This window comes from Lissotriton vulgaris, chromosome 7 (genome assembly GCF_964263255.1).
Source record: "Lissotriton vulgaris chromosome 7, aLisVul1.2, whole genome shotgun sequence".
Classification (NCBI taxonomy): Eukaryota; Metazoa; Chordata; class Amphibia; order Caudata; family Salamandridae; genus Lissotriton; species Lissotriton vulgaris.
The window spans coordinates 233,656,720-233,671,450 of NC_141695.1; the positions used below are offsets into that span (position 1 = coordinate 233,656,720).

Here is a 14,731-nt window from a genome sequence, read left to right on the forward strand (position 1 = left end):
CACTTCATAAGGGCATTATGATCATTCTGCAGCTCGGCCTCGTTCAACACAAGATCCCCTTACAACGGACTTATTTGATGATATAGTTAAACCCTAAAAATGTTAAATCAGGCTCGCATGCATTCGAACACAGTAGCTGTGTTTGCAGTGTTAGAGGGCACCATCAAAGCCAATTTTCAATTTTTTGTAATCCACGATGTGGGTGGCATAGTAATAATGGGTGTTTTACTGTAAGCAGAGGCCGCAAACCTTCACATCAGTGACTTTAAATAAAAGGCAGTCAAGTTCAAGTTCAAAATACTTTATTCGGTTAAAAACAGAGAATAACCATAAAAGTAGCATGAAAAGGTACAATTTACAATGGGTCAGGTGATCATAATTTAAAATCTCAGCAAAAGAACATGTAAGAAAACAACAAAAATAGATACATATATACAGAAGAAAAAAAAATTAATTCATTTGAATGGATTTACGGCACTTAAAAACTGACTTAAAAAATTCAGCGAGTGATGCTACCATAAAAACAGTTTCCATTTTCTGACACTCTAAAAACGCTAAGCGACATCTATATACATTTAAGTCTTTGAGAATAGGAATAATAAGTTTTCTTCGGAAAAAAGTGTAAAATTTACAAAAGAATAAAATGTGAATATCAGATTGTGGGGACACATCATCACATGGGCAGGGACATAAGTCTTTCGACCAACAATTCATCACAGGAAAAGATAATAACCTAAAAACAATGTTAAATCTAAACCGGGTTAAAAGGAAACGTTCATGATTGGACATATATAATGATAGGTATGGCTGTAGTTTCTCTCCACTTATAATTGCCTGATGGGCAGAAACAGTCTTTTTTTTCACCTCCTCCATTTGTCTTTTGTCCCTGAGGTGGGCAATACACAGATTTTTCAGACCTCTTCTTGATAAATGTGCCATTGATGACGGGTCCTCAAAGTATTGAGCACAACTTAATTCTTCAAGAAAGTTTGTGACATAGCATTTCCATTTAAAATCATTAATATTGTCCAGTGCTAGAATGTCCTTTAAAATGGCCCGGTTAACCACACATTCATCATTTGTCCAAACCCTGTGCCAGAGAAGGATTGGCTGAATCTTGATTGTATCAGTGACAAACACCACACCCAATTCAGCATGGCATATAAGGGTCGCAGTGCTTTCAGGGACGGACAGAATGTGGCGTAAAAACTTATTTTCCATGGTTTTAATTGTACTGACATTTGAGTAGCCCCACAATCCTGAACCATAAGTAGCTACAGCAATACAAGTAGCATTATAAATAGTTAGAATTTCCTTTATGGGTTTTTTTCCTAGCTTTTTTTATAAAACATTGTAAAGCCATAATAGTTTTGGAAAATAACAGGGTTCTAGCATTAATTGCAGTAGACCATGAGCCACTTTCATGAAACAATATGCCCAGGTATGGGAAAGTAGAGGTCTTCTCTAAGGGATTGGAATTTATAAAAATTGGCTTCCAATGCCTGCTTGTTCTTGTCCCACAGTACATAGACAGTGTTTTAGAGAAGATAATTTTCAAGTCCAAGCTAAGCATGAAACTATTAAAAGATGTAACCAAAGTTTGAAGTGCCCTTGGAGTGCGTGCCATCAGGACTGCATCGTCAGCGTAAAGCAGGGCAGGAACAGGCCTCCCACCCACCATAGGCATGTCCCTGCCCTCCTGCACGAGGTGATGCTCCAAACCATTTGTATATAACAAAAATAAAAAGGGCGCTAAAACGCATCCTTGGCGTACGCCGCGCCAAAGTGTCTGCTACATTCTTCCTATTTCCCATACCGGACTGTTGCGGTGGCCCCAGAATATAAATCTCTCAGGAAGCATATAATATCGTTGTCTACCCCCAATTCGGCCATAATTGCCCACAGTTTGTTGTGTGACACGCAGTCAAAAGCCGACGATAAGTCAACAAAAGTGAGGTATAAACGTTGTTTTTTGACCCTTATATACTTCTGTTGCAAGATAAACAAATTTAGTCCTTGCTCTATAGTCCTTAAACCCCTTTGGAACCCATATTGAAAATCACTTAACACCCCATTTTCTCCTGCCCAGCTTTGCAACTTAACTAAAACCACTCTCCCAAGAATTTTTATGGAGGAGTCCAATAAAGAAATTGGCCTATAGCATGTGCAGTTCTGCCTGTCACCTTTCTTAAAGATCGGGACTATAATTGATGTAAACCTGGTAGGGATTAGACCTTTTGCCAAAGCAACATTAAAAAGCTGGACTAGCATTGGCCCCCATAAATCAGTGTTGGCCTTATGGAGGTTGGCTGGTATGCCGTCCGGTCCAGCCACCTTACCCCCCTTAGTTGCCTTCAGGCTCGCAAGAACTTCAGGAAGAGTTATAACCAATGCTTTAGGTAGTTCTAGATTTACCATCGTGGAGTCATAACCTGTATCGGGCACTGATTCAACAGCCCTATAAAGGGAGGAAAAGTGAGCCACCCACTCATCTTCTGTAACGGCGATTTCCATGCGTGCTTTTTTATCATACAGGAGCGGAGTATTTATAACCCTCCAAAAAGCGGCCGGATCCTTTGATTGTGACGCCGAACATAATTCATCCCATGCATCCCTTTTAATCAGGGCCTTCCTATCCTTCAGTACTGTGTTGTAATCCCTCCTCAATTCTCTAATTAGAGTTACATCCCGTGGTCTTTTATGAATCGCGTGTCTAAGTAGTGTTAAGGCTTTAGTGCACTTCTTGTCAAACCATTTCCTGTTAGGTTTTTGGGAATTTTTTCTTGTAACCCACAGAACCTCCTTAATTGTGGTAGCAATAATATTAAAATGAGATAAAATTTCATTATTCTCAGCATATTCATTCAGACAGATCAAAAAGCTATTCATACATTTATTCAACAATTTGGACAAAAAGTCATCCGGGACCACTTTACTCCATTTGAGAGTATAGCCATTTTGGGAACCTAACTTCACATCCTGCGCCATATGCTTAGAACTTACTACATTATCGGATGGGACAAATAGGTTCTCGATTTTTACTACCTGTGGAAAGTGGTCACTCAGAGGTAGGTCCATTATCCTAGAACTAATCAATCTTCCAGCAGAGCTATTTGTGCACAAACTAAAATCAATAGTGGTCGAGGCCCCCCGACCCACAAAAGTTGGGACAAATGACATTGTGTGGTTGGCTAACTCATTTGTAAACCCAAAGTCAAAATTAAAAATCATCTCATTTAGTGAATCACCAAGTAGGGTATGTTCAAAGTGCGTCAAATTAATATCCTGTTCCAACATCAGGCCACATATACCCTTATGACCCTTTTTACACAGTGTACAGTTAAAATCACCCCCCCATAGTATCATGACTTCACCCCTTTTTTTTAATCAATTTCAGACTGCATATCTACAGTTATTGCAGCAAGTGCTTCCTTAATCATGCTACTTAAAAAATTATTATAGAAATGTAACAGGACAATCCTTGGACTCTTCCTCGTATCTATCACTATTTTCTGATAGTAACTGGATCCAGGAGAAAAGGAGATCTTATCATAAACTAGCAGGTTAGATATATACATAGTCAATCCACCCTTGGGTCTTCCATGTGAACCCCCCACCGCAGGAGTAAAATAGGTTTTATAGCCATTTAGGTGTATCGGTGCGGTGGCCCAGGTTTCTTGTAAAGCTAGTATGCCTACACCAATAATTACATCATCCCAAGATGGATTGAGGATTTTTTGTTTTAAACCTGCCACATTCCAAAAGACCACCTTACAGGATTCTTCCATGGGTAACGCTTCTACAGTGACCCCAACTTGGCCACCCTGACTCTCTTGTGTTATCTCGTCCACCGCTCGAATTTTGTGTGTCACCTCATGCCCCGGTAGATTAATCAACCCCAAGTTTACAGGCATAGATGCCTTAGGAACCTCTTTTGTCTCGGGGAGTCAATCCACCATTTCCAGGCAGTCAAACCGGTTATAACACGGAGTAATCGGAGGAAATTGCTGATTACTAAACCATCCTGGGTCATACCTTTGCGGGAGAAAGTGAGGGGTCCTCCCCCTATATTTCACTACATTCCACCCATCTTCATTCCCCCCTCCCCATTGTGTGTTATACTGATTCCTATCAAAATCTGCACCATTTCCGCCTCTTTGATGTCGATTGTCCCTAGTCCAACTCCATCTGTTGTCCGGATGTTCCCCATCAGGGTAGAAATAAGATAAAGCCCTAGCCACAATGGACAGGCCGTGGTTTCTTAAGGCCCTCATTGTGATATATTCAGCAGTGCGTGGGTTCTCAAAAGTTATCACCACACAGTCGCCCTGTACCCTTTTTTTATTATACCCAATCCAAGGTACCCTTTCAACCATTAGAATATTACTTCTGATGGCTGGCGGGAGAGGGTAATTATTATTCAACCAATGAATAGTCTTATTTACAAGTGCCCCTTGATTGTGCATCTAGTTCAGGCACTCCAGTGGGAACCAGGACATACGGTGAAGCTTTTGGGGGTAAGTTTATATTTCTACGCACTTCCCTTTTAGCTGATTGGTCTTTGTCCTGTAGTAAGTTACTGAGGTCCAAAAACTGGTAGCTAAGTTGGTGCCTGAAATGAACAACTTCAGCTTTTTCTAAATTGCAATCAAAATTCTCATACTGATCATATCCTCCTGTTGTCACACTCAGGAATGTGTAGGTGTTAAATCTGGGATATTAGGGGATAGTTTAACTTAATTTATATAACACAAACTCCTATGGCAGGTGATTGAGTCCAGGTACCTCAGATCTTGTAGTAAAATGCTTCTGGTGTACGGGGTTTTGATGTCTTGAGTTCTGCTGGCTGTTAGTCGAGATGATAAACAAAACAGTGATCTCAAATGTAGTAATATCAAACAAAACTAATTACGTGGCCTGTTTTCTATTTTTTGTTAGGTTGACGGAATCAATAACAACCTCCCTCTGACACTGAATGATGGAAAAATTAGGGTCTATCAGCAAGGAGTGCACATCATTGTGAAAACTGAACTCGGCCTAGTGGTCAGCTATGACATGGTTTACAATGTTAAGGTCACTGTTCCTGGAAACTACAAAGGTCAACTCGAAGGCTTGTGCGGTAATTATAACGGGGACACCAAAGATGAGTTCATGCTGCCCGACAAGACTCTGGCTCCAGATGCCACCAAGTTTGGCACAGGATGGAGAGTCAATAGCGCAGGTGTGAACTGCAATGAAGGCTGTGGCGGAAGTGGCAATGCCTGCCCTGTCTGTTCAGATGCAAAAAAGAAAGTCTTCAAGCAGGACAATTATTGTGGCTTCTTGAAGCTAGCCAGCGGTCCCCTAAGTGCCTGCTACGACACCATCAACCCAGATGTATACTATAGCAATTGCATGTTTGACCTGTGTGCGGGCAATGGCGACGAGAATGTTCTGTGCCAAAACATCCAAAGTTATGTAGCTGCTTGCCAGGCTGCCCATATCACCATCCAGCCCTGGAGAAACGATTCCTTCTGCCGTAAGTTCAACTGAGTCAACACTTATGATCTGCCACATCTTAAACCCCTCTCTGTTATCGATCTGTTGTTTCTAAAATATGTTTGCAATCCACGTGGTATAAATGGTTTCTGCTCTTAACCGCTTCCTGCTTGGGATTCGGCCTCTTTAAAAAAAATTCTAGATTTTTTCTCTGACTTCAGCTACGTTTCAGTTTCAATTCTTGCACTCTATCAAATTCATTCTTTCCAGTGTTTTTTTGCACTGTACCGCTTTTCCCAGCTAAGTCTCTTTCTATAATGCATGGCTAATACTTTCTCACATTCTCACATAGCAATTCTTCACTCTCTTTCTCTCCATAGCTGACTTTTTGACTCCTATTTTATCACTTTCTCGCTTTCCAATTTTTTTGTCTACTTTTCTTCTTTATTTACTCCATGTCGAATTCTGTCTTTACTCTTTGTTTACGCCTCTTTCTCTCTATTGCCTTTCTACCTTTCTCATTCTTGCTTTCTCTCCATGCTTCCCACTCAACCAACGTATGTTACTATCCTGACTGTCGTTCAATATTTAACTTCTCTCCCATGCTCTCTGCCTTCCAAATGCCTCTCCTCCACTCTCTCTCATATTCGATCTTTCTTATTTCTCCTGCTTCCTACATTTTCCTCAGCGTGAGTGCCTGCTATTTCCCTAAACAATTCACTAGCAGTCTTCATTTCTCAATGAGGACTGTATGGTAGATGAATATTTTGGTGCATTCTCTTCTTGTGCATAGCATTTCTCGCAGAAAGCAGAGGATTCCATTAATCAGAACTAGGAAATGAGATAAGGAAATTTGGTCCTTCTGCGGGAACACAGAGACCAATAAATGGGGTACAAGGAAAAACGGAGATAAAAAATAAGTTACATGGTGAGGAAATGGATACCAAAAGTGTAATTCTCCTAAAAAATATGGGTATTTTCTCCAAAAATCAGAGGACTATCCATTACCTCCCAACTCTAAATCAGGCCTTTTTTCCAGTTCCTCCCACCACTTAGCGGATTCCCATGCCTCTGTTCCCTTATCATACAATTCAATTGTGTTATCTTCAAGTTCCATCATATAGTTAACTTTTTTATACAAGTTCTCCACCTCATTACCCAATGCTTGGATTCCATTTTTCCACCTCATTGCTTGTTTCCATGCATCTAATCCCTTGCCACATAACACATTTCTTTGTCCTGATTTTTAGTTTGCTGGAAATGAAGCATCCTCTAATTTCTGGAGCAAGAGTTAAATTATCTGGCACAACTTTCTCCACCACTTCATCCAGAAAGAGAGGAACGTTCAATTACCACCTACATTTAATTAATGCTGCTTGTTTTGATTTTCCCGCAATATAGGACATTTGTCTCCATTCCCCACCATATAATGTTTTGCTTCTAGTCCTCAACCATATAGACAATCTCTTCATTTACTTTCCCAACATTTAACGACTTTAAATCTGTTAATATACCACACAGCTCACTTCACAATTTCCTGAGAGACAAAAATATGAGCTGGTCCCAAGACTGTAATGGAATCTATAGATTTACAGGTAGATGATACATCTAACTGGCCAGAAGACTATGGCAGGTTGAATCATTTTAAGTGGCATATGACTTCCAACTTTCCGCTGGTGAGGGGTTTTTGTTTCCCTAGATGTCAGCCAAGCTCTGCCACACAAAGTAGGCCAGTATCTAACCTTTTAAAGTCACCCAGTTAGTCAAAAATCCCTGCTTCCTATTGGCAGGAATTCTTCGTCAATGTCTCGCTGAAACACTAAGGCTTTTCAGATATCCATGCTTCATGCGTGTTGCCTGATTTCTTATTCCAGCTCTACGTTGTCCATTAAACAGCCACTATGAAATGTGTGCGGACATCTGTTCCACATCTTGTGCCGGAATCACAGACATAGCTAAGTGCCCAACAACTTGTGCGGAGGGCTGTGAATGCAATGATGGATTTTTCTTCGATGGCAAGGGATGTGTCTCCATGGTCAACTGCGGCTGCTTCGAGAATGGGAAATACTACAATGTACGTTGATTTGCTACTCTATATACCTGCTATCCTTGTCAAAACTGTGTGTGAGGATAATTGAGAGCATTGTAACATTCTCTACCGCCATTTTACAGCCTGATGAAACAGTTGTATCTGCGGACTGCAAGCAAGCCTGCACTTGCCTCTCCATCGGTGGTGTTTTCTGTGAAGATTTCAACTGCGCCATTGATGAGAAGTGCTCTATCAAAGACGGGATCGCAGGATGTGTCAACAAAGGTGAATACAAGTCTTGTGTTGTCAGTGTGCTGTATTCATGTGATCTCGCTTGAGCGAACTGTTTGTAATTCTTCAGTTGCTGACACCTGATGGTCTTGCTCTGTATGAGAAATCCAGTTAGGGGTGGTGGCTACGTGCTATCAGAAGTTACTGGGCCCAATGTAGTCTATTACTATTGAACTGGGAACCAAAATCAGTCCTGAAAAAAAAAAGAATTCAGACCAACCCCATACTGCATGTAGTGAGTGAGTGCCGCAAGTGACCCTGACCTCTGTAAGTTAGTTTTGGGGGAGTTCTCCCCCAAAGAATATTTTGAAAAAAAGTGCAAACATGATGCGATTCATAGTAATTTTTTCATTATAGAACTTTGTCCAGTCATTGGATGGAGACTGGAGACCCAGCTATTTGGCTCAGTGAATGGATAGTCAGATGGTTGGGATGGGTGAATGTACTAATTAAAGAATGGATGACAAATAGTACAGACTTTTAGCTCCATGGAGCAAATGACCTTGATGCACTGACCAAGTGTGGGAGTTGGAAGCAGTGGTCTCTGGTTGGCTGAAACGATGATCCAACCAGGTCGAATCCACCACATCGTCAAGGGCAGGGGATTAAACTCGCTGTATAACCTGTGCTCACCCTTGGGTAGCTTGAGCAGTCAGGCTTATCACTGAGGCAATGTGTAAAGCATTGGCACAGCACTTACTCACGACAAATACCCTGCACAGTACAAACCAGACTTGTGCTGTCCTTGATCAACCTGTCCCTCTCCTCTGGAGTGGTTCCCATCAGATGGAAGCAGGCAGTAGTCACGCCAATTCTGAAGAAGGCGACCCTTGACCCCCTTAAACCTGAAAGCTACCGCCCTATCTCCCTTCTCCCTTGGGCCACGAAAATAGCAGAGGCCCATGTGAATGCCACTCTTACAGACCATCTTGGTAGGCTTAACATTCTCGACCCTACCCAGAACGGGTTCCGTACGGGTCACAGCACGGAGACGGCCCTTCTCTCGATGGTCGAGCATCTGCGTTCCGTGCTGGATTGTGGTCGGACAGCGGCACTATTGTTATTAGATCTCAGTGCCGCCTTCGACACGGTCTCGCACGGGATTCTGATTCGGCGTCTTGAGGAGGTGGGCGTTTCTGGCTCCGCCTTGCACTGGTTTCTATCCTTCCTTACGGATAGGTCATTCCAGGTGGCGATCCCGCCCGGTAAGTCGTCGTCCTACCCGTTAGACCAGGGAGTCCCACAGGGGTCATCACTGAGTCCCACCCTTTTCAATCTGTATGTGAGACCGTTGGCTGCGGTCGTCAAGCGGTGGGGCCTGACCATGGTCTCTTACGCAGATGACACGCAGCTGGCCATCACACTGAGTGGGGACTCAGACCTGGAGGCTCCCAGGTTCTGTGATGGTCTGCGGGAAGTGGCTAACTGGATGAATTCCAACTGTCTCCAGTTAAACACCAAGAAGACGGAGATTATGGTGGTTGGTAAACAGGTGGCTTTGTGGGGTGACAAATGGTGGCCTTCGGAGTTGGGTGTGACTCCCCTCCCAGCGGCAGAGATAAAAAACGTGGGGGTGTGGCTTGATCCTTCTCTGAGTTTCATCTGTCATACCAAGAAGGTGGCGGCTTCTTGCTATGGCATCATCAGAGGACTTCGACCCATCCTCAAATTCTTTGATGCACCCACAAGACAGCTGGTGGTCCAAGCATCAGTGCTGTCCAGGCTGGACTATGCCAGCTCCCTACTGGCGGGGGTTAACCAGTCAGAATTTCTGCGGCTCCAGCGAGTTCAAAACGCTGCGGCCCGACTGGTGACAGGTCTGCCTAGGCGGTGCTCGGTGTCCAATGCCCTGCGCTCTCTCCACTGGCTCCCTGTGCAGCAGAGGATTAGATACAAGGTTCTCTGCCTTGCATTTAAAATCCTCAAGGGTACTTCCCCACAAATCTTGGAGAAACTGCGGATCCCCTATGTCCCCTCTCGCACTCTTTGATCACTAGGCCAGAACTTAGCAGTGGTCCCGCGTTTTAAGTTGAGCAGAATTGGTGGCCGCTCCTTTCGAGTCCTGGCAGCGAGCTGGTGGAATTCTCTTCCTCCACAAATCCGGGCCATCGATGAGCTCCTTCAGTTTAGACGGGCTATCAAGACCTTTTTATTTGTTTAGCTCATCTGTTGTGTCTCTTCTCCTTTCTACCCGCTTTTAATGCTGTGTTGTGTTTACCTTCTCAAAGCGCCAGGACGCCCCTTTGCTGGGGCAGCTGTGCGCGGTACAAATAAAAATAACATAACATAACATAACATAACTTCACACAAGACAGGTAAAAATAGTTTGCATTCGACGCACGTATATAATCAATGCAATATAAACATCATGTACTTCTAGGCAAAATCACACTTGGAAATATTACTATCCACACTAGGCCTACTCGTGTTGTGATGATACCAAGAATATGCACACTGGGGACAATTCCTAACCCTTATCCCACAGACACAGTACACAGCATCCTTACGTGGTGCAACACACTATACACACCAACCCACCCTGACAATCCTTATAATTCAATCCCACACAGTTATAGGTCAAATTGACATCAAAAACATGTACATTCGGTAAATTAGACCAATTTTTAGCAACTTCGTGGGCCGGAGCCACGCAGTTAAAAGCCAGTGTCAAATGTAGAATGCTTTGGTATGAAATCAATACATAAAATCACACCGCCAGCCAATCTTGTGAAACACCGGCGGCACACGGTGTTTCACGCCCACACACACTCAGTCTGCACCACTATGCAGTGCCACTGATACGAGCCAGTCTGTATGGAATGTTCTTTCAGTCACACACTCAGCACCCATATGCAGTGCACTGATACTCAGCAGGTCAATTGATAACACTCTGCAGACCACGTAGCCCAAACGTTCCTCTGCCCTACTGATCACCCCAGTTGTCCTAAGACCCCAGATGGAAGATCCCCAGCCCATTTGCTGTGGGTTCTCACAAACAGGTGAAGAAAGTAACAAGTTTTAATTAAGAGTTAGACCTAAACAACAGGGGTTTAGCTCCACTCCACTCCACTCCACTGCACTCAGGAAGTCACCCCCGGTCTCAAAACACAAAGGAGTCATGCAACCTCTTGGTCCGCTTCCGAACTGTCTCACCATTGTGCAACATATAAAAATGATACTCAAGTCAACTTCTTTTGCTCTGTAAAGAAAAAGCACTTAATGCACAAAAATAAAAACTATATAAAAAATAAGTGTATGCACAGTTTCAGTGGAAATTACAAACTGGAACACATCCTACAGGGGCCTCACAGAATACCCAGGGATGCAAATCATCTCCCTATAGAGCACAAGGGGACAACTAACAGCAAACACCTTGTCTGTTCCCTTTATCTACAAGGGTATGTCCCGCAACACAACTTGGAAGACTGTGGGCCCTAACCTAGAAAACCGGCAAGGCTATTAACATCAACACTTGTCTTTGCAAAAGGAAAAATAATCGCCTTACAGATTTTGCCAAGTATTTATAAAGACATACTGCATTTGACAAGGCATTTCACAATTATGAAGTAAGCAACGTGGTGCAAGAAGGACGCAACTTAATAATGAGGTTGTTCCGTGGGTGTTCTTTAATTTACCAGAAGTGACATACCTGGGAATGCACAAAAAACTCATGCCTCCCAAGGTGAAGCATAGCGAGCAAAAATATCTTTATTTCTCCTTGTTTTTCATCTTTCTTTGTGTGCGGCAGAATGCTGCACACACAGAAAGCAGAAAATGTCTCAGGGACTTGCTTTCTAGCAGAAAGGTACCCTTTCCTGCACAAAAAACAATCCAACAATTAATGGAGGCACCCTTGCACCTTTGTGTAATGGTGCCTGTGTTGGCGCTAGCCAGACATAATGGCGCCAGTGCAGAGAAAAAGGCAGGAATATATTGGGTTGACTTAAATGTGGTGCACTTCTGCCCTTTCCCTGTCACACAGTGAATGAAGTACAGCACAGCAAGGTGAATTCCTGCACTGTACTGCAAGTCTTGGCCATAAATGTGGCCCTGGTGTCTGCAATGCATGAGCATCACTTGTAGGCTGTCGGGAAAGAAAGCACAGGTGAACAAGTACTGTGCCCTGAGCCAGCACCCGGAGCAGACAGCCAAATATGCAGGCCAGATCTAAATTTTCCTTTGTTTTCAAGGTTTATGACGGCTCAAAGAGGAGTCCTGTGAAAGGGACACAAGACAGGGAGTCAGACGGTTCCCCTGGAAGAAGAGAGTAAAAGGACCTGAAATTAACATAGTTGGGGGCCATAATTAACTGCACCACTGCTCTTTCCTTAAACTTGCGTTGTTTGGCCATGCACAATGATGAATTGGTCTGTCTGCTGCATTGTTCAGTGCGCTACCTGACAGCAAGTGCTCTTGTTACCTATTTTCACTAAATGAGTGATCAGATTAACTGCATTAGCAGTGCACTGGTTAGGTTGAGCCTTCAGTCAAAAGTAGCTATTTAGCATCCAGCTCTTCACAGTTTACAAATTTAAAGTCCCACATTGCATGGTTAAAATTAAACTAAAAGTCCCAGAATGCAAAGTGTTTTAGTCTAATTACCAGGAACAGTAGACATTTCATACACAGTATTCTGCCGCTTGCCTGCCACACCAATGGTGTGCACCGATGGTAGGCCTCAGGAGCACAGCCAGCAGGACTTGGAAAATGAAAGAATGAAGGAAAGCACATTGTTTGCGTCTACATGATGGGGGAAGTAGCAGAATGCGAAGAGGAAGTCACAAGGGCCTAAACTGAGGGAGCCCTTAAGGTCATTTTAATGGCATGCAAGATCCTAAAGACAAGGTGGCAAGTGAGGGAGTGCTGCAGTAGAAGGGGAGTCTCAAGGTATGTGAAGGAAGACAGTTGCTTCAGAAGTTTGAAAGGAAGTGAAATGGAGAGTGGAGCATCCTTTACATTCAAGACACCAGATTCACCATGAAATCCATCCATTCTGGAGGTCCAAATGACCCATGCCCGCACCACCTCTTCAACCTCGGAAACCAAAGGATTGGCCAGGAACTCACCATTTATTTACTTATTTGAAAAGTTTTATATAGCGCTGGCTAGACCCGAAGGTAACAGAGCGCTTTACATGAGGAAGAACAAAGTTTCAGAATATAGTTATAAAGTTAAATCAGTTGCTGGAGTATAGTTACATAAGTTACACAAGCATAGCATTAACATAGGAGGGAGGGGGTAGGAAATACAATGGGAAGATGAGGATAAACAGTATCCGATGTCCGGCTGGGTAGGTGACAGCCGAGGGGTGACCAAGAGCCAAACTCCTCTATAGCTGCATAGGACAGCTCCACCAGTCATCGGCCAAAGGTTGCTCAGGCACGGTAGTACATAAAGAAGGTTCTTGATTGCGCATGGGGGGCATCGTCAAAGAGTTACATCGTGAGCGGTGGACACTGTGTGCGGAGCTGGGCTCCAAGCAGTAGTAGGATCAATCCCAATCCTCTGCTGTGTGTGACTCCTTTGTCGCTGTGGTCACTCTCAAAGGGGTCTCTGAAACTCCAGAGCACAGCACAGATGCTGGATCCCTCCCCAACAAGGGGAGAAGGGGAGCTTTGGCAAGGGGCCCACTCATTTCGGCCATCTTAGACAGATAGAGTCAAGCAGGCTGGCAGGGAGAGAGTACTTCAGGGGGAACAAAGCAGATAAAGTGAAAGGCAGACAAAAACCATGAAAAAGAGTCCGATGTCCACCATCCTACTCAACACCTCTTTCACCACTGCAACATTTCCCGAGGCCTGGAAACATGCCAAAGTCAGACCACTACTCATAAAAACCTCCACCAACTCCAGCAAACTCAAAAAACACTGGCCAATCTCCCTGGCCCCATTCCCAGCAAAGGTACAGGAACAGATCATTAACAATAAACTCCTGACACACCTGGAGCAGAACCAGCTATTCAACGCCTCTCAACTGAGGTGAAACAGCAGCTTTGATCCTCTTCGACCGCTCAGCAGTCTTCAACATGGTATCCCACCACACACTGGTCGAAAGACTCCACCACATCAGCACCAAGTGGACAAGCTGAGATGGATCATCTCCTTCCTCATTGGAAGAACCCAGAGGATCCACATCCCACATTTCACCTCTGAACCCAAGGAGATCACCTGCGATGTCCCCCAGGGCTCAGCCCTACACTCTTTAAGCATCTATGACCCCGCTGGCCAACATCGTCAGATCTCACGGTCTCAAAATAATTCCCTGTGCAGATGACACCCAACTCATCCTCTCACTCACCGATGACCCCACCTCCACCTGAAGCAACTTCCACAGATGCATGGCAAACGTTGCTGACTGGATGAAGAACAACTGCCTGCAGCTGGAAACAGACAAGATGGAAGTACAGATCTTTGGCAACAACAGCAACATATGGAACGACTTCTGGTGAACATCAGACCCAGGACCTGCCCCCACTCCCTCCAATAAAAACCTTGGAATCATCATTGACAACCAGCTCACCATGCGATCACAGATCAACACCATCTCCTCCGTCTGCTTCCTCACTCTATGCATGCTACATAACATCTTCAAGTTGCTAACACTACACACGAGATGCACCATGACACATGCTCTCATTACTAGTCAACTGAACTATGGCAATGCCCTTGATAGAGAAATCTTCCCACACCTTCTACAGAGACTTCAGACCATACAGAACACCACAAACAGACTCATCTTCAGGCTTCCCCGATGAAGTCACATCAAATCCCACCTCAGGAAACTCCACTGGCTCCCCGTACAAAAGAGAAGCCAATTCAAGCTGCTGACCCACACAGACAAGGCTCTACACAGCCTAGGACCCACCTACATCAACCACCGCCAGAACTTCCTCCAACTATTGAGAAGACTATGCTCCGCCTTCCTTTCACTTGC

The 14,731-nt window shown here is 44.0% G+C and overlaps 1 protein-coding gene across 1 annotated transcript in view; it reads left to right on the forward strand.

Annotated features, from left to right (window-relative positions):
- The window catches only part of LOC147701272 (IgGFc-binding protein-like), a 901,303-nt gene that overhangs the window by 71,475 nt on the left and 815,097 nt on the right, over positions 1-14,731 (forward strand). The window contains exons 8-10 of the mRNA XM_086929332.1: positions 4,939-5,518; positions 7,353-7,552; positions 7,651-7,792. Coding sequence (XP_086785458.1) covers positions 4,939-5,518; positions 7,353-7,552; positions 7,651-7,792 — 922 coding nt within the window. The remainder of the gene's footprint in view (positions 1-4,938; positions 5,519-7,352; positions 7,553-7,650; positions 7,793-14,731) is intronic.